The sequence below is a fragment of the Fusarium sambucinum genome, chromosome III, assembly GCF_050947815.1.
Source record: "Fusarium sambucinum isolate potato_lamoka chromosome III, whole genome shotgun sequence".
NCBI lineage: Eukaryota > Fungi > Ascomycota > Sordariomycetes > Hypocreales > Nectriaceae > Fusarium > Fusarium sambucinum.
The window spans coordinates 1,645,329-1,668,913 of record NC_139292.1 but is presented as its reverse complement, the minus strand read 5'-3'; the positions used below and the strand labels follow the sequence as shown (position 1 = coordinate 1,668,913).

The 23,585-nt window shown below is 48.0% G+C and overlaps 6 protein-coding genes across 6 annotated transcripts; 2 read left to right on the top strand and 4 right to left on the bottom strand.

Annotated features, from left to right (window-relative positions):
• Nucleotides 1-2,633: 2,633 nt before the first annotated feature.
• On the top strand, nucleotides 2,634-4,203 carry FSST1_010764 (cyclin-domain-containing protein; the record flags this gene model as incomplete). The annotated part of the gene is made up of 2 exons (XM_083233829.1): nucleotides 2,634-3,971; nucleotides 4,030-4,203. 2 exons carry the CDS (start codon nucleotides 2,634-2,636, stop codon nucleotides 4,201-4,203), a joined length of 1,512 nt encoding a protein of 503 aa, XP_083080460.1.
• A 711-nt stretch (nucleotides 4,204-4,914) lies between these two features.
• Nucleotides 4,915-5,836, bottom strand: FSST1_010763 (uncharacterized protein; the record flags this gene model as incomplete). The annotated part of the gene is made up of 2 exons (XM_083233828.1): nucleotides 4,915-5,426; nucleotides 5,479-5,836. 2 exons carry the CDS (start codon nucleotides 5,834-5,836, stop codon nucleotides 4,915-4,917), a joined length of 870 nt encoding a protein of 289 aa, XP_083080459.1.
• Nucleotides 5,837-7,457: 1,621 nt separating this feature from the next.
• FSST1_010762 (uncharacterized protein) lies at nucleotides 7,458-9,305 on the bottom strand (the record flags this gene model as incomplete). The annotated part of the gene is made up of 4 exons (XM_083233827.1): nucleotides 7,458-8,450; nucleotides 8,507-8,773; nucleotides 8,830-8,960; nucleotides 9,026-9,305. 4 exons carry the CDS (start codon nucleotides 9,303-9,305, stop codon nucleotides 7,458-7,460), a joined length of 1,671 nt encoding a protein of 556 aa, XP_083080458.1.
• A 1,182-nt stretch (nucleotides 9,306-10,487) lies between these two features.
• Nucleotides 10,488-14,516, bottom strand: FSST1_010761 (DNA-directed RNA polymerase I core subunit RPA135; the record flags this gene model as incomplete). Its single annotated transcript, XM_083233825.1, has 7 exons — nucleotides 10,488-11,033; nucleotides 11,090-11,320; nucleotides 11,383-12,031; nucleotides 12,095-12,213; nucleotides 12,262-12,276; nucleotides 12,329-13,996; nucleotides 14,049-14,516. 7 exons carry the CDS (start codon nucleotides 14,514-14,516, stop codon nucleotides 10,488-10,490), a joined length of 3,696 nt encoding a protein of 1,231 aa, XP_083080457.1.
• A 3,413-nt stretch (nucleotides 14,517-17,929) lies between these two features.
• Nucleotides 17,930-18,988, top strand: FSST1_010760 (P-loop containing nucleoside triphosphate hydrolase protein; the record flags this gene model as incomplete). The annotated part of the gene is made up of 5 exons (XM_083233824.1): nucleotides 17,930-17,979; nucleotides 18,093-18,165; nucleotides 18,228-18,247; nucleotides 18,360-18,684; nucleotides 18,830-18,988. 5 exons carry the CDS (start codon nucleotides 17,930-17,932, stop codon nucleotides 18,986-18,988), a joined length of 627 nt encoding a protein of 208 aa, XP_083080456.1.
• Nucleotides 18,989-21,666: 2,678 nt separating this feature from the next.
• FSST1_010759 (glycosyl transferase) lies at nucleotides 21,667-22,785 on the bottom strand (the record flags this gene model as incomplete). The annotated part of the gene is made up of 1 exon (XM_083233823.1): nucleotides 21,667-22,785. One exon carries the CDS (start codon nucleotides 22,783-22,785, stop codon nucleotides 21,667-21,669), a length of 1,119 nt encoding a protein of 372 aa, XP_083080455.1.
• Nucleotides 22,786-23,585: the final 800 nt, after the last annotated feature.

The following is a 23,585-nucleotide window of genomic DNA, read 5'->3' as shown; positions in this document are numbered from 1 at the left end:
GTCATTTCTTGTGGAACCCACTAGCCTGCCTAAGCGAACCGATCAACATGGGAAGGAAACAAGTGGTGAGATCCTTCCCTAACACTTTGGCATGTTAGCGGGGAACAGGAGTGACCCAAACAACACCTTCCTTGTCGGAGACTATTAAAAGTAACATGTCTAATATTCACTTCCCCATCAATTGAGCATACGGAGAATCTCCACGTTGTCGACCTTTCTTTTCATATATCTGTTCACTAAATCCTGACGAACCCTGAGACGTTAATAGTACACATGATTGCGTTGATGATCAACTTGTCTCCATCTTAACTCCACCATTAAGAGCTCGAGCCATTATCGACAACCACTCGCCTGACTTTACCTGGAAAGAGACCCCTACGCTAGGAAGATTCAGATCCAGACCAGCCCCAGTGAACGGACCATACGATTATCTGGGCCAGGCTATTTTGGTCGACCGAGCCAAAACATCCCTCAGAGCCGTGTCATTCAATTCGCTGTCGTACCTCTTCCCTGGACTCGGTTCGACTTGGCTACGTTTGGGCCAGGATTTGTAGTTGTGTTCGTCCAAACTTCAGGCGCTCGCTTGCGCGTCTCTTTTGTTTGTCTCGGAGTTTTCAACATTTCTGCGCCGCTGCTATTGCCCACTATTCCCTAGACGCATTGGAGTCAACTGCCTCCCGATCAGATGTGTTGTCAAACCTCGAACGATTCCTAGTTTCTTACACCTAAAGATCAGAGCGGGATACACAACACATCACTATAGTTTCTACATCCTTTCAGACATCAGGCGATCTTGTGTTTGTTTTCCAACGGCGCTGATCGGAGGAACCCTCGACCTATCCCCAACCTGTGCCCTCTGCTCCGTTGGCCGCTTCTCGCCGTCTCCGTCGCCTTCGCCGGAATACGCGCAACCTGTTGATTCTCGCTCTTGAGATCACGCTTCAACATTACCTAAGGTAGCCAATCATTGCCTATCGGCTGTTAGCTGTTACCTTTAACTTAACCTCTCCTCTTTCAAATTCGGCGGCTCTTCAACGTATCTTACACCTACCTCATGAATCAACCACATCACATCGTATCCCGCTCCGTCGAATCTTGCGCGTAGCTCTCTTAGTATTGTTGCGTCATCTTTTTTCTCGCCGCCAACAAGTTGTCCTGCCTAACCGAAATCTACATTTAATTTGTTCGGTCGTCGGTAAGTGCAATTTGTTTGCTTCACTTTTCATATGTTTCATGTGCCTGGTGTCACGAGTGCCTTAATGTACAACTTGCCCTTGCGTATCACATACATCGTCACCGCTCAACACACGAGCGTCGCATTCAGCCTGTGAAACATGGACGAAACCCAACGACGGACGGGACCTGTCGCAAAGAAGCGGACGACAGGACGGCTGGTGATGAAGATTGTCAGGAACCAAGCCAGCCATCTAAAACACCTTCGAGTCTGTATAGGCTGCACATGTTGCTGGCAGGGGGTGGTGACGTCGTCGGCCTGTGCTCTTATCAGGACGGATGCGAATCTGCAACGCCACATCAATTACCATGGCCGACAGTAAACGCATCAGTCCGTTCTGTGCAACGATACTTGGCGTGGCCATGTTGTGGCAACTCGATATCCGTACTGGCCCCTCCGACTACATCTTCAAACGTCTATATGGAGTTTTGCAATGAGCGCAAACCATGTTTTCTGTCTCGAATGACGACGAATAGTGAGGATGAACCCTTTTCCGCATCTTCTTGACAGGGGATGATCGACGACGAATGACACCTCACCCCACCCAGCAGGAATTCCCTTCTCTTGGACGGATTCCAGAGACGAAACTGAGGACACGGATCGCATTGGGGCACTCTCGAATAGTCCAGAAAAAGAAGAGGAAAAAAAAAAAAAAGACTCGGGACCCTGACTTGATGAACAAGGATGCGCCAATTAGGTTTAAGAGTTGCATCACTGAGTCGCTTCCGAGATTTTGTCGGGGAGAATGAATCGGCGCAGCGCGGACTTGACCCCACCATCCATCCGGTCGCCAGCTGCCTCGACCACCATACGGTATCCGCTGGCTCGCCCACGAGGGCTGGTGAGGGGCGAGTCTTGTTGCATGGAGACCAGTCCAGTCCAGTGTTAACGCCTGAACACCTACTGGACAAGGCCTGTTGCTAGTCAGTCAGCCTGACCTTGACTCCCCTCACTGGCCCCAGTGACTGTTCGCTCAGCCTCTAAAATCTCCAGCATCTGTCGGGCTTGTCCTTGTTCTGACCCAGGCGTCCCCACCGGCCCGATCCTCTCCCCTCCTCTACCTTACTCTGTCCCCTCCATTTGACTTGATTCTTTTCGATTTCCTCAACTTGCTTGCTTGTCTTGGCTACTGGCATCGTCATCGCCTCCATTTTACCCTCAACCCTTTTCTACTCCTCATCTGCTCTGCCAAGCGATATTAACTGCCTGCAATATTGCTATCTGTCTGTGATCTTGACGACTAATAATTTGTTTTTGTCCTCTCCCGCAGTATACTTGCCTGCTTACGATATTGCTCTACGTTACCTACCTACTCTGCGAGACTAGCGACAACACGCGATACCCCTCCGTCTAAATTAATAATTACACACACCCCGACCTCTCGCACGATAGCGATGTTATGGCAGCTGTGATCGGCGACTTCATTTCAGACACCACCTCATATCCTCATAACATGATTGCCAACCCCTCTCTTCAACAACACCACTCACACGATTCTTCTCCATCCTATCGATCTGGTAGCCGATCACGACACTCGACCACTCCTCGAGTCCAGCGGACAGCAGAATTCGTTGACTTCAGTAGCAACCATAGTTCCACCACGTGGTCACCTGCGACAGCAACAGCATCTGCATCAGCCTCGGAGTCTACACCTACTCCAGCGGCAGCGGGTCACGAAACCACCCACGTGTCGGCCACCGGCGGAGCCTCACGCTTCCCTTCCCCGCCTCCGTCCTCATCGCCTGCTGCTGCTACCGGCCCTGCTTATGCCGATGATGCAAAGAGCTCGTCTATGGCATCTGACGCGAGGGACTCTGGTCCCCTAGGTCACGCTTCGCGGTCCGGCTCAGTTTCACATACCCCCACTGCTCAGCAACCATCTCCCGCATCCGACGATTTCCAAATATCCAACCCAGCTTATCCTCTCTCCGGCGCACCCTCGCAACCGCCAGAGCAGACAGTTATACATATACGTGACTTGGCACATATTCAGAGTCTGGCCAGCGCCGACCTGCTATCTGGCAATGGCGGATCCGGCATTCTAAACGACCCCCCTCTTCAGCAAATGAAGTATGAAATCAGTGGCATGCCCATAGGGGATATTATCGAGATGGTGGCTGCGCTATTAACAAAGATCACTACCACAAACGATCTACAGCACGATGCGATGCAGCGCAATGTTGCTCACCAGCAGCAGGCCAACCAATCTGGCGATGCGAGCGGTGGTTCAATCTCGTCTTTGAATCATTCTGTTCTCGCCTTTCATGGCAAGAATGTTCCTGCCATTACCATCCTCAGCTATCTGTCGAGGATACACAAATACTGCCCTACCACTTACGAAGTATTTCTTAGCCTTTTGGTATATTTTGATCGCATGACAGAGCGAGTCAACGATATGGTTACAAAAAACGAAGAGATTCGAAGGCAGACGCAGGCGCAGCAAACGAACACAAAGACACCTCAGGACACTCCGATGCGCGGCGATGGTATGAATGATACAGATGAGAGCGATTCAGACCTTGCGGACGACGATGATGAGGAGATGGCTGATTCAACTCGACAAAGCCGCCCAGGCAGCAACAAGGGGGCCGCCACTCCTACCGAACACCCTGCCATTGCTGCTGCAACATACTTCGTTGTTGATAGCTTCAACATCCATCGTCTCATCATCTCTGGCGTGACGTGTGCAAGCAAGTTCTTCTCGGATGTTTTTTACACCAACTCGAGATATGCCAAGGTATGTATTTATGTTTGGTAGCCTGTTCGTGGTCGACCAGACGCTAACAATTGGGCAGGTTGGTGGGTTGCCACTCGTTGAATTAAACCACCTTGAACTCCAATTTCTTCTTCTCAACGACTTTCGTCTCGCAGTTCCGGTGGAAGATCTGGAAGCGTACGCAACCATGTTGGTCGAATTCTATGCCCGGGAAGTGGTAGCTAAGCAAGCGGGTGCTGGGAGTACCGAGTGAATGAACCTACGAAGTACGAGCTAGACATGATCAGTGTCTTGCAAGCTGCCCGTTCACGATGGCAAACGTTGGTCAACTGCCCTATCGGGCGTTGTTAAGTTAAACCCGGTGACACGGCAACGAAGACGTCAACGCAATGTGAAACAGTCATAGGGCGATATATCGAGGAATGAGTGGCCTTTGCCACGTATTACTGGTATATGAAGTTCAAGAACGGCAATCGATATGTATCGATTGGCCTGTTTTCTATTCTGGACTCATTGATGGCTATGGAAAGGTGCGCCTATCAATGTATGAGATTCAGAAGGAGATGATAAGGACGGGGACCTGGAAGAACCATGCCTGGGGCTGGTTTGAAGAGGTCACTTTGTACGAGTGCATTGGACACGTTTAATGACTTGATGTACGGATCGTGATGGCAAGCAGTGGACTGCTTAGTGGATCTGTGTTTCTTGCGTAGACTGGAGTTCTTACACGGATACGGAGAGCCAACGGAGGCAACCTGTTGGTTGGAGATTGGAGTTGTGATCCCTCATTAATTCCTATCTCGCATCGGAGTTGGGGGTGTTTTGGTAAATAAGCATTTGCTTAATTATATATTACCGTTATGACTAGCAAGTCAAGCTCTTGCACCGTTCCGAAATGACTGACAGGCAATGTGTTTGCTACCTACAAAGAACTACATGGTGCCACCCGTATACGATACAACGTTTACAGTCTCGATCTGGCAGATTCCCAGGTCTTGGGATGGTCAAAACCAATGACTGCGTCTGCCATCTTGAAGCCGATCTGCCATTTTCGCCATCCAGGCCAGAAATTCTCATATGCACCAGCCGAGTCCCCGTCTTCGTTACGATGCTGCTCCACATCAAACCAACCCAACTTACACTTGGAGCTTGACTGCTGTGGAACAATAGAGCACCATCGGTCAGTTCCAGGGAGCTCGCCTTGGCTCCCGTTCCCCTCAGGAAGCGGAGGAAAGACAAGGGTGGGGTCAACGCCAAGATAATTAAGCCATGATGTTCGAAATGGGAACGAAGGCGTGTATCCGACGGGCTTGAAGGCTGCTTGGAAGAAGGGAGTGGAAGATGGAACTGCTGATTCAGAGAAACCTGATGCTGGGTCTCTGGGAGTTGTGTCGTTAGGATATACTTTTACGGTTGTCGAACCGTCCGCGTTATTGGTCCAGTTGAACTCGGCGAGGTGCTTGGGAACATTCCAATCTGGCCGCGAAGATTAGCAAAAAGACATAAAGAAACACTCAGGTAAACATACTTTTCCTTCCGTTATAGCAAGTGTGTTTCTGCGACACATAAATTCTCGTGATCTTGATACCTTTTCCTTTCACTCTTCTACCATTCTCATCATCCTTCTCATAGCCAAACATGCCCGGTGCCAGGATAAGCTCATCGTAAGGCCCAACGGGAGAGTCCGTGTATCTAATGATTTGCATCATACTCAAACCTCCAAGAGGCTTCTGATCTTTAGCAAAGCTCGAGTCTGCTTCGAGAGGCGAATATGTCATATCGGGAAGGCTACCCGCTTGAGCGCGAGACGTCCAGAAGAGAAAGGCGTAGATGTCGCCTTTGAGAGTCCATGGTGGAGGAACAGATGGGATGCTTGAGTCTGACATTTTTGCAATAATTGAAATGATGAAAACTGGAGATATTCACGATGACTTGTGTATTTAATGCTGATGGTCATGTGAGAGAACAGTAGTAACTGTGGTGTTTCGGAGATGGTGACCAAGAGGCCTTCCTCGTGGTATCAGAAAAGTTGGCCGCTGGGAGCATAAGAGACGAAATTAGTAGGTCAGTTTATGCCCCTTAGACCATACTTCTTAGGCTATTTATTTTTATAGCCTAAAGCTTAGGGATCAACGTTTCTGGTACCCCCTCCAGACCTAACAATACGAACATGTGCCACAGACCCAAAACGGTTCAACATATTCCTAGCCCCTGGTTTTAACGACAATCTACGCCTTGATTTTCTAGACGTCTCGATCCCAAGCTGCCAATCAAGTCGAAAACTAAAAGAATATAGAAATTTGGGAGTTTTGGAGCTATGGTTTTAAAAATTGTTTCTATCAATATTCTATCGTGTTTATATTATATCCTGTCCTACCTTGCTGGTGACCTGGTTGTCAGATCCTATGATTGCACACTCGACTTCCAAAGACTCAACGTATGGATAACCTACAACAGAAATGTGTGAGACGGGGCAGAAGAGCAACTAGGCAGTCAAAGAATTCGTTGACATTCATTCATCATATGTATATGGCGAGACTTACAGCCTTGTATTCAGCTCATCATTCAGCTCGTCTTTCTTTCTATTATGGTTTGCTGTTATGTCTTTATTGCTTTCCCAACCTTGACCAGTAAACTCAACTATGAAGTTTTGGCACACCGCCTGCGCTTGGGACTGCAGAAGTTGGAAACGTCAAGATGGTGTTTCTCAATTGAGTTTGGATTTTTTCAACGTGAAGTTCGGCACCAGACAATGAATGAAAACTGGTCTATTTGATACCATTAATTCATAGTTCTAGACCAGACATCCCCTGTACACAACTCTTTGTGCACCCAGGAGACAATTAATACCATGGCTTCAAAATAATAATGCCCCGGTCCTTTCTGTAGCTTGAGTGCAATTGTGCTAAACGTGAAATATGACCTGGCATAATACCTATCTATCTGATAGAAATGACATAGGCATTCGGTTTCGTTACTTCATAAACAAAGGTTCTCACAGGGGTAGATTGGTAACCTGGTAATTGAATAAAGGATACAGACCGTAAGCTCAACTGTCTGTCACATTGTTATGGTTCTATAACGGATTTCTTTTTCTTTTACATCCTAACCTATCTACCTAGTGGGTAGCAGAAAATAAACTCCTAAGTCTTAGGGTAAAAAGAATAACTAGTCTAAGAACTATGGCCTAAGGAGCATAAGCTGACCTGCTAATTTCGTCTCTTATGCTTCCAGCAATCAATTTTCCTGGTATCCTGAGGCGTGGCTACGGTCTTCCACGACTACCTAAGATTGGCAGATCGGGTATGTTTGTTATAATTGCGGGATCTCTTGGCATAGGCCAACATCTTCTCGAGCATATGACAACTTTTAAAAACATTACAATAATTCGTAAAACCGTTCTTCAGTTTTTAAATATTACTATGAAAAAGTATCTGGATATACTCTTTCTTAATTACGTGATGTCAGATACTCCCTCTAGTCCTAAACACATCAAAGTCCTCGAATCTAACCCCATAACTTAATCCTTGATCCATCATCACCAACAATATCTACGCGCAAGTCCACCTCGCTTGGGTAAACCAGCTTGCCGTTCTCGACTATACGAAATTGTAGTCTCTCAGACATCTCTCCGGCTCGCAAATCCCTCATCTTTTCAGATGCCAAATGCACTCCTACCACAGCAGTCCTGTTTGAGCCACCAGAAACCAAAGCACTGCCGATATTGTTTTGCGCAGAGAGCCAATTCTCCAGGATACCCGAAGGATTGCCCAGGAAGAAATAGACAAAGGTAAAGGCATGATCGTGCAGTACACTCAGCCGTACTTCGGCCACCCATTCTGTAGTCGTAGTGTGCTCATTGGCAGTCAAAAGCGATACAGAACCACCTCCCCACCACTCCGTCACCTTCTTTTGTAATTCTTGTCGGACATCTTCTTTCTGCTTCCCTGTCAGATCTGTGTCGGCGTATGCGTAACCAAAGGCTTCTGTAGTCCTGGAAGTATCCGAATTCCAGAAAGTGCCATCATCAGAGGACAAGAATGGAGTCAAGGGTGACTGAGAGTCTTGCATCTCGCCTTTGATGACCGTGAAGCTGTTCTCCCCCGCGGGTAAGGGCGTCACCCATGAGTCTGGATTCATAGCTTGCCATATCGCGACGAGTCGATCCGTCATAGTGTGATGAAGTAGGAACAACGGATCGAACGAAGATAGGGGAACAAATGTCATATGTCCTTGGAGCCCGCCGAAGATGTGTATAATGTCGTGGACTGACTCGAGCGAGTCCAAAGTCGAATTGTTTGAGAAAGCCCAAGCCTTGCTACCGAAACTGTTAAAATCTTTGTAACTGGAGAAGAGAGTCGAAAGGCGCCGCTGTATCTCAGGAAGCTTTGAGAGAAGAGCCCTGTTGACTTGTTCGTTATCAGATGTCGGTTCATCCTCGTCATCGTCATCGGGTTCGGTAGAGTTTGGAGCCCTTTTTGTCTCGTTCCAGTTTCTCAACTAAACAATGCTTGATTAGTAGGAAGTCCAATCAAGATTACATTGTGAGTACTTACAGGTGCCCATATCATGGCCGTTGCGTTCTTGGGATGAAACTGGTAAGAGTAAAGAGGGTTATGTATCTCTTGAACTCCCCGAGGTCCATTCTGAGAGATGGTTTCATTCCAGAAGATATCAGGAAGATGCGACTTTCCCTCTGGAGCAGGCATTGCCCAGTTCCAATATGGCATCCGAAAGTCTCGTGCTGCAGCTATATATGCCTGTCGATCGGTCCCATTAGGAAACATCCCGGCAATGACGTTGGCCATTCGGTATAGTTCTTGCTATTGAATATTGTCAGCGTGAGTGTGAGGGCCAATTGTGATGCTGTGGTTCGAACCTCAAAAAGAGTCAAGTATGGCCGATGCCACATTGGAAAAAGAACGGAATTGTGAGCGCAGTAACCGGACTGGTTAGCTCCTGGAGCGGCCTCAACCCCATTCCATGCTTCAAAAGGGACTCCGTGAATTCCTGAACAGATAAATCGTTAGCATGATCTTCGCGGTCTCATAATTGAGACAGTGCAACAAACATACCGGCGATCTGGTACCACGACGCAGAATCATCCTGATTGACATCCTGCAACATACTCATGGAGAGGATGTAAAGGTCCCATTTGTATCGATCGGTTTGCATCTCCCGGATCTCAGGCCTCAAGGGAACAGTGCCATTGCGGGTTTGTGGAAGAGGTTTGACGACAATTCGGCCAGTGTCTTGTCTGCGAGTGAGTGAGTCGATGTCGACGCCGTAGGAATAACTTTGCGCTGCCGCAAACGCGAGAAAGAGCGTGATCAGCCAAGCGATTTGGCACTGCATGACTGGAAGTGGTATTTGAGGGGAAATAGAGAGAACCAAATTGTGGTCGAAGAGAGTTGAAGTAAATGAATATCAAGCTAAAGCTTTGAGCAGGTCAAGGCCAGGGAAGGTGCAGTGCTAGCTCTTGCGCAAGTGTTCCATGCAAAGGAAAAAAACAGTCTTGGGCAGGTCCGTTTTACGATAGCTATCCCAAAGGAGTAGAAGAGTCGCCTCCAGTTTAATCAATTATAAACTGAGAATTATTAGCGAGGAAGAAGCCTCATTAAATATCCATAATGGATCGAGATGAGTCCAAAGAACAACAGCGATAGATATCAGGACAACAACACTTGGTGATATCGCACTTCCACGTTGCTGTACACACTCTGAGCCATCAGTCAGTGGTATTGATTTGCTGGACGGATTCACAGAACGGCTTGTTACATTTCTCCTTTGAGTGACAAACATTCTTTCATGATTATGCCATTCGCCCAACGTCTCGGCTAGAGGCAGCCGCCCTATGATTTTCGTATCACTTGGTTTCCCTGCCAAAGGTCGCGCCGCAACATACTGCTGTCTTCCCTTGCACTAGATTGACCACGTTTCCATGCTCTGTTTTATGTGTATTCGGAGCTGTCCGATGCCGAGTGCCGTGCTATCAAAGGGAGATGTAATGTACGAAAGCCCGTGCAAGTCTAGGTGATCAATAGTTGAAACTTGAACTAAATAGAATGTGGCTAGCCTTCATAAAGTACACAGTATTATGTCAAAACTCAAAACTCAAAACTTAAAGCTTATTTCTGACTTCTCCTTTACCTCAACTCTATACCTATATCCAATTCTTATTGCCGTTATTAGTGATTATTGCTTATCAAGCATACCGTAGTGGTAGTGCAGAATGGGAGCACTTGAGTAGCAGTATACGTCAGTCAGTCAAGCATATTTAGGAATAGTTCAAGGAACTGTAAATTAGAGTCGGTGAGGGTATTTTAATGATTTCACCTATGTGTAAGGAGATTCGTATCACGTTGCCATAATGTATATCAGGAAAGATGCAATATACTGCAGGATACTAACACATCTTTGGAAAGTGTTGTAATTCATAGTCATATTAATATGCTATACCATCGTGAATGTATAGTATAGGCCGCCTCCAGATATAATAGCTCTAGCAAAACAAATAATTCAGCATAGTATATCCGTCTATTTTCCAACCCGAACACCATCCAATGCCATAGGCTTCATAGGACCCTTTCTAGGCTCATCGTTGCGGTCCACTCGGTACTTGAGCTTAATACCCATTGCTGCAAGCTCCACATCGAGATACTTGAGCGCACCTGGCACAACGACCTGCGCAGTTTGGTCACCACCAACCCAGGAATTGCCCTGTCCATCTTCCCACATCTCCCCAAAGACCTCGGTCAGGTCCACTCCCTCCGAATCATCCAGCTTGATTGCGCAAGCGCGGCATCGTACGATGCTTGCGGCCTTCTTCTTGCCTGGTGCGAACTGTGACACTGTGGGCTGCACAGAGAGGAACGAACCACATCGGCGGCAGATCCACGATTTGGAGTAATCGGAACAGTTGAGCAAACGATCCTGAAGCAGGAAAGCTGTTCCATGTGCCAAAAGAGCATCACGCTCCATTTCTCCGACTCGAATACCGCCACCTCTCTTTCGACCCTTGATGGGCTGGCCAGTAGTCGGCACAACTGGTCCAGTCGTTCTCACTTGAAATTTGTCGTTTACCTGCTTAGGGTTAGCTAATGCAATTTCTCTTCAATCTTTATAATCTGAGTATTTACCATATGGCGGAGCCTCTGGTAGTAAACTACTCCCATGTAGATGTCAGCTTGAAGCTCCTCTCCAGTTATACCCGAGTACATGGGCTCGTTTCCATGGTAATTGAAACCGGCCTTTATCAACTGGTGGCCAAAGTAATCTCCGGCGGTGTTTTGCTCGTCGAACGTGAAGGGAGTTGAGTCTTGGGCAAGACCGTGCAGCGCGCCAGCCTTGCCTGCTAGCGATTCGACGAACTAGGCTCATGTTAGTTTGCAAAAACACTACGTATATAGAGGAAAGGGACACTTGGACGCACCATTCCCAAGGTCATGCGCGAGGGGAAGGCGTGCGGGTTAATAATAATATCGGGAGAGATACCAGTCTCGGAGAATGGCAAATCCATTGTTGGCCACTTTTGTGAAGCAACACCCTTTTGTCCGTGTCGAGACGAGAACTTGTCACCAACAACGGGGGATCGAGGAATTCGGAACTTGACAGAGATGGCTTGCAAGATCTCGTTGCCTGATTCGGCCCCCAGTAATCTGACCTCTTGCACGAAACCATCTTCCGAGTCCTTGTACTTCTCATAATGAGTAATACCGTCGAGGTTCACCAGTTTACCATTGTAATCGGGAGTTACAGTGTGCCAGGCGCAGATGACGTCTCCCTCCTGGATCAGACGACCAACATGGGGCAAACCATCGTCGTCCAACATGCCCTGGTACTGGGCACTCACGTAACTATGAGGCGCAAACCCAAAGGCCTTGGTGACGCTCTTGGTAGCTTTTGTTCGAGAGTCGTCCTTCAGTGAGATCTTCTTCGTCTTGGAGATAGTACCATGACCAAAACCTCGCTCGTGACCGCTCTTATTGATAATCATAGCGTCGTCCATGTCGTATCCAGTATAGGATATGACAGCCACGACCGCGTTGAAGCCGTTCGGGAAGTTGTCAAAGCCATATTCACTAGCGTCATATTAGCCGCTGCTCTAGTGAACCAAAAATTAATAGTTACGAGGAAAAACTTACTTATGCCGAGGCGAACGAACAACTGGACTTTGCCCTGTGGTAATTTGATACGTCTTGTTATCAGTTCGATACATCGAAGCAGTACTGGGAGTTCCCATCGTTTGCTTTGACATTTGACACTAAAGGAAAGTTAGATTGATAGTAAATACAACTAAAATTAAACGAACCTGGTAGATGTTGCGCTATTTTGAAGTTAGAGTTGCGTTATGATTATATCGGGGAGGGTTAACTTACGGGAGACTGGTTGAAATTCGAAAAAGGGGTCATGCTAGCAAGAATTGACAAAATGTTGGTAGGATCAAGCTCGACGTGAGTTGACTTGCCGGACTCGACTTCCTCTTCCACAACAGCGACACTCATATAAGGCTGTTCATACGGCCCGATGAGATCCTGCTTCTGTAGAGGAAGGTACTTCACAGGGCGTACCAGTCTTGCAGGCGTTGAAGCCATGTAAATGCCGGGATAAGATCCACCTCTGGATGGAGGAACGTAGCCGATTTCAAGCTCAAGGGGAACTCCGTGTGTACCCTCCACCTTCCAGTACCGAAAGCAATCGGCGATTCTGATTGACTCCTTGGGAGTGCAGTATCCGAGAATTTTGCCGTCCATCATGACGACAACATTTTCGTCGATTGAAGCGGACGAGGCATCGACAATTCCAAGCTCGGCAGCCAGAGTGGCGATGTGGGATACGTCGCAGGCAGAAGTTTGGATTATTGCCTTGCTGGCCAAGTGGTTCAGGAGTCCACAAGGAGAACCATCAGGCGTATGGACAGGACACATGAAACCCCATGACTCTGGAAGCAGCTTTCGTACGGCTGTTGTCTTCAGTTGGGCAAAGAAGGCACCACGATGAACCATTCGGAAATGACTGATGAATCGCGTAAAATTCAGCTTTTCAGCCACAACTGTGAAACCGGCCGTTTGTTGCAAGTCAAGACCTGATTGACTCTGCAAATTACCAGTTGACATGAAATATTCCAGTGCATTGCCCAGGTTTTCATTGGCCTTGCGGAAAATGTTGTTAGGAAACTCCTTGCGGAATTCCTCAGAGGTAAATGGAATGCCAGGGTTCCTTCGTAAGTATTCTCGTAGAGATGCGCGGACGTTGACGCTGAGGAACTCGTCGAGTCTTTCTTTGAGGATTTGTCCGTAAAGGAAACCACCAAGCAGAATCTCCTGGTTTTGGACAGCATCAGGGTTGTCGACAGCGCACTCTCCAGCGACAAGAGCGTACAGCTTTCGCATCATGAAGAGAAGGAGCTTGTACTTCTCGTTGTCTTGTTCTTCGGTGACATTAACATTACCGAGGTGAACCAAAACAATTTTGCGCAAAAACTCAGTACCGACCTCATAATTGGTCATAGTGTCCGGAACTCCGAGAACGACTCGGAACTTCTCACCCAAAAAGGCCCTTGTATCTGACTTGCTGTAGAGGTTGTAGGACTTGTACGTGCGTAGCAGAAGCTCAATTCGGTCCGTCAGGAAGGTGTTTTTGGCTGCCTTGGAACCAGCAGGACCAATCAATCCCTCAAAAATTTCGCGGTCGTTGGTCTCAACCAAGGCCTTGAGAATCATCATGACAGGTACAAGGTACTCGTTCTTGCGCCAGGAGAAACGGAAGGTCATGTTGCCATCGTTGAGGTAGTGAAGAACGTTGGTCTGAGAGGTCTCGTCGGGACGGAGTGCACGGAGAATAATACCATAGGGAGTATAACCAGCACCACGGTTCTGGAAACTGGGTCGATTAATGGCCATGGGGAAGTTTCGCTTATTCATCTGCAGCATTCGAATGATTTTCTCGATACCATTCACAATAAAGTAACCTCCAAGCTCCTCGGCCTCCTCTTTTCTCTGGACGAGGAGCGCAGGCGAGAGACCCTCGAGATGACATCTGTTTGACTAGTTATGGTGAGTAAGAAATGTCGGTATTAAAAATTATCCGGGGACAAACCTTGACCATGACAGGAACCTGGCCAAATTCTCGGGTGAACTCGATTGGGTCACCGCCGTTGATGCGGTACTCGAGGGTAGCCGAGAGCCTTCCTCGGTATGTGACATGACGCTCTCTGCACTCGGCGGGGAAAACCTGACGGTTCCGGGCCAGCTTATTAGAGGGGGGAACCTGAGGCTTCTGTAGGAAGACGTCCTTGTATCGAACGGTAAGGGTATTCTTTCCAGCTGAAGGGGCGCGGTCGTCGCCGTCGAGGAAAGTTTTGGGACCAATGTCGGCTATGGCATGCGTCAACAGGCCAGGCTTGCCATCGTCACGAAAGATACCATTGAAGGACTCGATATGAGGGTTGACGGCTATTTGAAGGGCAGGATAGGCGCTGTGATCCGTGGGAGGGTTTCGAAAGAGGTTTTCACGGCGCAGAGTGTTGAATTCGTGATCCCACTCGGTGTCGGTGGCTGGTGCCATGTTGACTGGTGAGGTCGGCCTCAAAACTTGAAAGAATGGCGGGACTAGCGGCGTATTTTCTTCTACACAAAAGCACGGTGTCCAAAGCAAATGATTTTTGGGTAAATCGCAGAAAGATTGTAAGCCTGCTGAGCCTTTGCTGCCTTTATGAATAGTAAGGAGCGGTAGACATTCGTCGATTTGGCCGCTCGCAAAGGATGAATGAGGCTATCGCAAAGGCAGAAAAAAAAAAGTTGCTAGGTATGAAGGCGGAAAAAAAGTTGGACTCGATCCGCTAGCTTATCTTATCGCAACAAAGTGGGGCATGCGACGGCGGAATGAATTCTTGCCATCATTTCCACGCTAACAAAGCAGTTCTGGTAGGATATCTTCATTCTGACTCTTGAAAGTTTGATCAACTATGATGATTGATATTCCTACAGGCCTAATCGCTAGGTTAGCACTGAATCATGAAATTACGGTAATATCGTCAAAAGTCAGTGCCGGAGATCCGACCTTTTCGCGAAACTAACCAAACGTGCATTCTGCCCATGGCTTTAGGACCCTTCGCTGAGACGATAATAAACGAGAATGGTGACGAATTAACTACCTGTCTTCAAGTCACAAGGTCCGATTAGCACAAGTCTGGCTCTTTTGTGTTGCCAATCACCGCTTCTAGAGCGAGTAAAGCCTAAAGCCGGTGCCTGGGAAATAGGTACGACGCTGACTGTGTAAGTCGAGAAATGGGGGCCATTTCCGAAGCTACTTAAAAAAAAAGATGGGAAAGGGTTCGTATGCGCGTCCCAAGATACAAATTCGCAAGAGGATTCCTTTGGCCTGTATAGCTGGTATAAGTAAGCACTATATTCACAGTGATGAAACGGACAAGATAGGATAGAAGTGAAAAGCAGCACTAGGAATAGGGTAGATAGGCACCCGTTTAGATCGCAAAAACACGAGACGTTGGGAGTATTCACTACCCGGCCGCCACCTCCACGAGGCATTAAGGTGACAAAACATGACCAGCTTGAAGCCCGAAGCAACGATTTTCCAATCAATGCTTGAATGAAACCTGGCGCCACCAAGCCCTGAAAGCCGAACTGCAGCCCAACCCAACCTGCATTTGCAGGCACAAAGACTGGGTGCAGATATGTAGGAAACGGACGAGGAGGATGGGCCATTTGCTGACCTCGGTTGCCTTGCATCTTGACTTGCAGGCAAATGGAAACGACGGAGTTTGGGTATCTGTCACTCTCGCTTTGGTGCACCTTTTATGGCAAGATGCATCTATAGCGGCTTTGTCCCTCTAGTTTCTCTTGTGGAGATAAGATCTCATTGCCATTACTAAGTAAACTCATTCATCCATCTCGATTTCGAAGTAACCTGAGGCAAGGTCATCAGATATCAAGGTTCCGCCGACAGGCTGCCTTTCTGGTTGATGCTTACACCGTGTTTTTATTTTGCTTTGCAAAAATGCCTTGCTAGGACCATAGATGGATGGTATAGTACCTCGTGAGGACTGTAGATAGTTGGAACTCATAGCTTGATCTGTTCGCCAGTAGCTAGTCCCTGGGGTTATCAGAGACCGTAGTTGTGGCTCTTCGTGGTGGCTGTTGGCCAAGACCCGTAGTTTACATGGTTGTGTTATTGCAACACAACACGACGTTCAAGCCTCGAAAACGCCCGTATTCGAAATTCTACGATCCGAAGGAATCTGTACTGCGAGAGAAGATCTGGTACCCCTTGCACGATTATTTGAATCAAGGAGATGCTGGGTCAGTTGAGTACCTTGCTTGGGCAAATCTGGTATCGATCGCCGACCAAGTCGGTCATCTTCAACAGTAGATGTGCATTAGTTCCGAAACATTTCATACATCCAAGAGAGAAAGATAAGTAATTTATAGATTGTATAAGAATATTAGAGAACTGGAAAGAACTAAAATGATTTCCCCTTAGTAGTTTAATATTGTGTTAACCTAAGATGTAGGTAAGTTGAGAATTCAGAACTGTACACTCTACTCGGTAGGCGAGTTTGTTTGCCATTTCTACCCTGTCAAGACCCTGCAGCTAACCGTGAAAGAAACTCATTAATAGAAGCCCAAAACAACAATCTCAAACACCTACTACAACTATCTACCGTGCTCTCTCGCCTCTAAATCGGTCTGTCAGCGACAAAGACCCCAGGTATTGAATACAAAACGGCGTTAGGCGCCCTCAAAAAGACTTCGACTTTGAGCACTGACGTCGATGCGGTCCTAGAGCCCTGCGTAGCCCTGGTCGATCATCGCTCCACCCAAGGAAGCTCGACTCTCAGCAAGCGAATGAAACGCCGCAGCGCCTAACCCACACTGCTGCCACCTCTAGCTGGGCCAGGTGATTGAAGATTGGAATGTCACAACACCCCGCGACAACCTGCAGTCCCCAATCACTACTTTTTGGCGCTCCCGTATACTGCTCATCCCTGCACAAGCTTCGAGTTTCTCGACATAGCTAGAGCTCTTGCTAAAAGCCTTTCATCGAACTGTTGTGGAAAATATCCTTGGCATCATCAAGTGGTGGGATATTCATCACCTCTTATCATCATCGACTGCTCTGACTACAGCTTGAGTCAACCATCCAGACACACAACATATTAGAATCCATCTCTGTAACCTCTCTGGGTCTCTTTGGCGCTGCATCTGCGCTAAAATCCAACGCTACTTACGCCGCCAGGCACGGGTCGTTCCCACCACTTTCCCCATTCCTCGCCCCCTCAAGGGCTCCAGAGACTCTTGCTCGTTGGTTGTCTCTCTGGCGGCCTTTTGGTGTCTTTTGAGTGCCTGTTTAGCTGTTCTGGCATCCATATCTACTTACCTACCTTACCTACCTACCATCAACCTTCTGTCTCGGCCGTCATCTCGTTATAGGTGGGGCATTTTTTGTGCCTCCGCCCAAGCGTCACCTGTGCCAATCTAGGTACTGCTCCTCCGTCGTTGCACCACGAGCCTCTCCTCCTTCACTATTTCCATCGCCGCCAGAACCCGCGTCCGACACCGACGCCGACCCAAAACGCCCAGACGCTGGCGCGCACAACCTCGCAGTTGCAGATGTTACTCGTCGCCTGCCGCCGTCCTACAGATCGCTTTTCTTCTTGAACCGCTGTCCTGTTCCTTGTCTCTATTTTGTAACCTTCAACACGACCCTGCAGCTAGCTGAGCATCGACAAGAATTGCTCTGTCCATAAAGCACCCCCGCCTGCCACACCTTGTTGCATCGTTTTCGACATCGATTTTCTTGCGCTTTTCAACCCAAGAGGAGCAGTTCTCAAACCAAGCAGCTTTTTTCTTGTCTTCGCGATAACTGGCACAGCCATAGCTTCGCTTTCACCAGCACCCCACTTGCACCCGACCGCCTGTCGCAATCCGAGCAGTGTCCTCTGTGACCTCATAGTAAATATGGCAGGGATTTTTCAAAGGGTGTACAATTGGCTGATGCGCATGTTCTGGTGAGTAAACTTGAGCAGGTTTTATTTAAGAGCAAATGCTGTACTCTTTACTGCCTGTTGCTGCTTGGTTGTGGCAGACCTTGAAGCCACCGCATACTGACGATAACTTGCAGGGCGATGGAGATGGAAGTGACAATGGTTGGCTTGCAAAATGCTGGCAAGACTTCATTATTGCGAGTCCTCGCTGTGAGTGTTTATATCTGATTTCTCGCTTGACCGCTTGTCGCTAACTTTTGTTGTGTTTGTAGGGCGGCGAATTCACTCTCGAGTAAGCTCTTCCCACCACCGGCTCCATGTTTGTGTTTCTGCGATATCGATGCGAGGATTCCGAATATTTCGTTCCGTGAAGGTTTCAAATGCTGACACCAGGTGCCGCGTAGCTCGATTCCTACCGTTGGTTTCAATATGAAGAAGGTGCAGCGAGGCCATGTTACCCTAAAATGCTGGGACATCGGCGGCCAGCCCCGGTTCCGAACCATGTGGGAGAGATACTGTCGGGGCGTCAGCGCCATCGTGTTCATTGTTGATATTGCCGACACCCCCTTGATTCCGCAAGCCAAAGAAGAGCTCCACGATCTTATGAGCCGCAAGTCGCTTGAGGGCATCCCCCTTCTCATCCTAGGGAATAAATCCGACCTTCCGGATAAGCTTTCGGTGGATGAGTTGATCGACGAACTAGACCTGAAAAGCATACGCGGTCGTGAGGTGTGCTGCTATGGTATCAGTGCGAAAGAAGAGACAAACCTTGACGCTGTAGTCGAGTTTCTAATGAAATATGCCACGCGCCCATAACTGGGAAGCACCGCTGGTATAGGGGTCGTAGAATGCCTGTTTGAGGGAATCATTCCAGACCCTCCAGTTTGTGAGAGAAGAAGGCGATTCGGCCTGTGCTAGTTGTCCTAATGATCGTCGGGCAAATGCTTATGTTTGCAAGAGGCTGGGGTCTCCGGGGTCGATGACGGAGCGAAACGCCAATCGACAGCGGACCGAACAAAAGGACCAAGGGTAAACATATATAAAATTCCCCTCTCACGAGCCCATGACTTTCCGGATAACCGTTGGCTCATACGCGGCTTTTGGCAGTCCCTTCGAAGACTTCTTCGCTGTTCTCATGTTACCGCTGTTCAGAGTCTTGGATCCATGACACTTTTTTCCTTTGTCTTTCGACGGGCATAAGCTTGCATGATGGAAAGAGGTTCAGCGCTGGCTAGAAGAGGCCTCTTCCTTGGGAACGCTAGTTCTGTATACGAGGGTTGGCGCTTGCTATTCCTCACTACTTGTTTGTTCTTTTGTATCGGAGGCCTGGGTGGTGCTGTCATTGTTTACAGCGCTGTTGTTTCTACTACTGCTGGATGACGACGAAGATGCGATTCTTGGACATTGGCTTTTCTGGGTGGAACATTCTTGATCGAGCAAAGCATGGGCAGTTGTCGGCCACGGCTGGTGTAAGTAATCTGTGAGCGGCTGACTAGAAACGGCTGATGATTGAATGATTATGTCGTTATGAATTTGTCTTTCCCGGTTTTCTGCATGGCAGTTATTGGAAGCGAGGCGAGTTATAGACTGGGAATTTGGCATTAGGTTCTTGAAATGAGGTTCGACTGTGTAATGAGATAGGCGTTGTGAACCCAATAGAGACATCCTATAATCGTGCTTTACCCACGAGCTGCGCAAATCGGGCCTGTATTGAGGTAGGAACAAGCTGCCATAATAAAGTAGCGGACTCGGGCAACTTTAAACAGATCGAATTGTACCAAACGGCTTGTCCCAGATGACATGGGGTGAGTTGTCAATGTGAAGCGCAGATGTCCAGGTGATGCCGGGGTGCGGATACTTATCAACACCCACACTTAGCAACCGTAAGTCTTTTTGGCCTGGGAAAAAGACGACTAGAAGCAAAAAGAATCAAATATGAATATGAAAGCGAAATATGAAAAGAATGAGTGAAATTTGTCGTTCAAATTAAAAAGAAAATGGGAGGAGATGTGAGAGAGGGGCCTGTCGAGGGAAACTCTGGGAGGCTACACACGGACCACTTGATGCGTTGGCCAACTCATCGCTGCAGTTGACAAGCGCCGCACGCCAGTTTGCAGTGGCTCCCTTGCCCTGTCAATCCCGTCTCGCATCACGCATCCATCGCCTTTCCGTCCGCACCCACCCCCGGGCTGAGCAAACGAACTGGTGAGGATCTGAGGTGCAGCAGGGGAGGATATCGTGGGTGCCTCTGACTGGGTGCTGTCGTTTTCTTGAACGGCCAAGTGCTTCCGATGAACGGGTCCCTTTCCTAGATGGTCGCTTGCCGCCTTAGGGCCCTGCTGGCGTCAGTTGTCACTAACAGGGCCCTGGTTTCCCAGATCGAGTACTGTAAGTCGGGAATGCTTTTGCATGCTGCAGATTGTACTTTATAAGAATATGTCGATGAGCCAATTAGCATCGCATCAACGAATTCCAAATGATTGAACCGCGGATTGCGATTATAGATTAACATTATGAATGTTCAAGTTTCAAGCAACTTGCATGATTTAAGCGAATTTAATAATTGCAATGAGATCATGTTGCGCCCGGTGCTTCTTGATCGCCCTTCGGGAGCTCCGATCAGACGGGGGCGGCGGTGAACGGAGGCGGAGCGGAGGGTTATCGGTACGGAGGTGGAGAAGGAGTGGTATGATGGTTCGAGAATATCGAAAGGAGTATGAGTATTGAAGAGAATCAATGAAAGCGTGTTTGATCTTGATCATAAGGTAAAGCAAGAACGGAACAAGAAAGAAGATATCGTGTGGAAAAGGGTTGACATTATTATTTCCCCGGAAGGAAATGAACTGGAATTCGAGGTTTTTGAAAAGGTGGATTCGGCCTTTTCATTGGAGCGTCTTTGATAGCTGTGAGCGAATCGAACGTCTTGCGCTAGACGATGGCTTTTCTGCAAATGGACCTCCCTCACACGGCTCAAGTTCCGGATGACTGGAACCCCTGATGCGGTTGACTCTGGCGGCTCATTCGTGGAGATCCTCGTTGGAAGTTAGCCCTGAAGCTATCGTGACTGGACGACTGACCAGTCCGAGCTGGAACATTTGCTTGAAAGAGTGACTGTGAACACGAGAAGGATCAGCTGGTGAATGTGATGTGATTTAATGGATCGCCGGCCGAATAAAAGTTGAGCTGAGTAAGTGAATTGATGTTGTTCAAAAAACGAGTTAGTGGAGGAGAGAAGTGACCACCCAAAGGTGGATTCTTCGATATGGGTGCCTGACTTGACGTTAGTTAGGAAAGAGCTTAGGCAGGGAAGTAGGGAGGGAAGGAGAAGGTTGTTGCCGTCAGAAGACCACATGTTTTGACACATTCCTTCCATTTTTCAACATTCTAGATAGTTCAGATGAGTCCTTCTATTTCAGTTTCAGGTTGAGCGTAGTCTATTCTCTGGGCACCATTCATCGTCAACTCAATTTCCACATCTACTTATTATTCCCAAGAAGAAAGACATTTCTTTACAGGAGATCCACAACCGGTCCTTTATGTGACTAGAGACTGGAGTCATTTTAGTTTGGATATGAACAAAGCATGAGATAGTTTATAACTATCTCAGGGTATTTTGACTCTATATTTAGGTAAAACAGAAAAGAACCACAACGTATTACGAGCCTCTCCATTTCGATATATCCGCCATCGTCATACCGACCACTGATATCCTCATGGGTAGTCCGTGAACCCAGCTGTCTCGCCATCTCGATCTACTATATATCGAAATCGCTCCCGGTCCTCGAGCAAGCATTCAGGCAGGTCAATGTTGTTATCGACCCGTGTAAAAGTGTCGATCTTGCGGCCCCATAAGTCAACACCTTGGCGTACGGCACTGGCAATGCGATCTCTGTCGCGAAAGGATTCGCGGTTCATCCACGCATGTGAGAAGCTGGACATCTTGTTTAGAAATTGGTCCACTGTCGCAAAGCAAGAACTGCAATGCCACCCCGCATTCGATAATACACCCTTTTCCAAATCACGCAGCAGGGGAATGCCTGCATCGCCGGTCCGCAGATTCCCAGGCAGTATTGTCTTGCGCATGCCTTGATAGTAAGTCGCTTGTGGAAATGGCCATTCGGGTCCGTCGTGGAGGAACTGGAAGGAGTAGTAGTAGAATTTGGAGGACAGGGTGAGTCGGCGTGGAAAGTTGCATGTACGAAGGACCAGCATTGTTGCTGGGCGAGGAACCTCATCAACATCGGCGACCAGAATGACGTCGCCCTGGGCAGGGATTCGTTTGCCGGTAAGTCTTGGGAAGACTTGTTCGAACATGGCGTTTCGTTGCAAGTCTTCGCGATCCCAGTGACGCAAAGGCTTGAAATCCTTTGGGTATTCCAGCTGGTGGTATATCATCTTGTCATGATATGCTTCAAATCGCTTCCAGTTATCGCGAATGGTAAGATTCTTCGGGCCTCCCTGAAATGTAAGGGGTGCCTCGACGATGACAAAATAGTCGACGTAGTCATACAAGGTCTTTAGTCGGATCTCGAGGAAGTCCAGCTCAGTGTTGACCATGAAGAGGTCGTATATCTTGCGGCGGCCGTCGATGGGCTTGAAGACGGAATAGCCGTGTGTGGCACATAACGATCGAGCAGCCTCCGAAGCGTAGAACTCTTGATATGATCTCGAGAAGTTGAGCCTTGGGAGTGTCTGGGTCACTCTGATATCTGCATCAGTAATGCGATGTGAGTGCGAGCAGTCGAAGTGTGGCTGCCTGGAGAGAAGTACCGCCGTGCAAACCAGTGCAAACAACAGAACAAAGCGCCGAGAAAGTACGATAGAGGCCATAATGGGTTCTGGAAGTAAATCCAGCCGAAAGAAAAGTTGTAAAAGAGTGTCGGTATGAGATAACTCACATTTGACCAGTATCTATGCATTCGATACTTAATGGTAAAGGAGTCACGATATCGGCAAACACGGCACCATATCCCTAGAAGGATTCATAGACCGCCCCCTAGTAAGGTTGAAGATATTCTCTAGAGCATCAGATGGAGATGATGGCCTGGTAGTTACACGCAAACGTTTATGCACTGCCATGCCAGCAGCCATCCATTATTGGCTGACTGGATGTTTGGCAGTGCCGATCAGCCGGCAGTCCTAGTAAGTACCGGCAGACAAGTATTGATGAAGATTAAGATTATCGTCCTTTAAACGAGTCTGTTTCAGGTAATATTGCAGTGACCCAGTAATCCTACTGACTATACCAATGCGCAGTACTTGAGAATATATAGTTTCTCGTATATCAATGTCAGGCCACGCTAATCTCCAAGCAAGACGACACTAAGTCTAAATATAGTCATTACAAATGTTTATAATCAAGGACTAATTATGAAGCAGACTTGCTGAGACTCATTCATATATAACGCAGGCATATAAAACGAGAATAAGTGACGTTCAACTCTGAAGTTTGATTTGCGGGGAGAAGCTCCATAACTAACTTATCGCTACCCGGAGCCGAGACGGGGCGAAATCGGCCTCGGTACCTGTCAAACGGTCAAATGCTCCGATTCGACTTTCTTTTCCCACTTTCCCCTCACGTTTGGCTGTTAACGTTGAATACATTTTGTGGAGGTTGCGCGCCCTGAAAG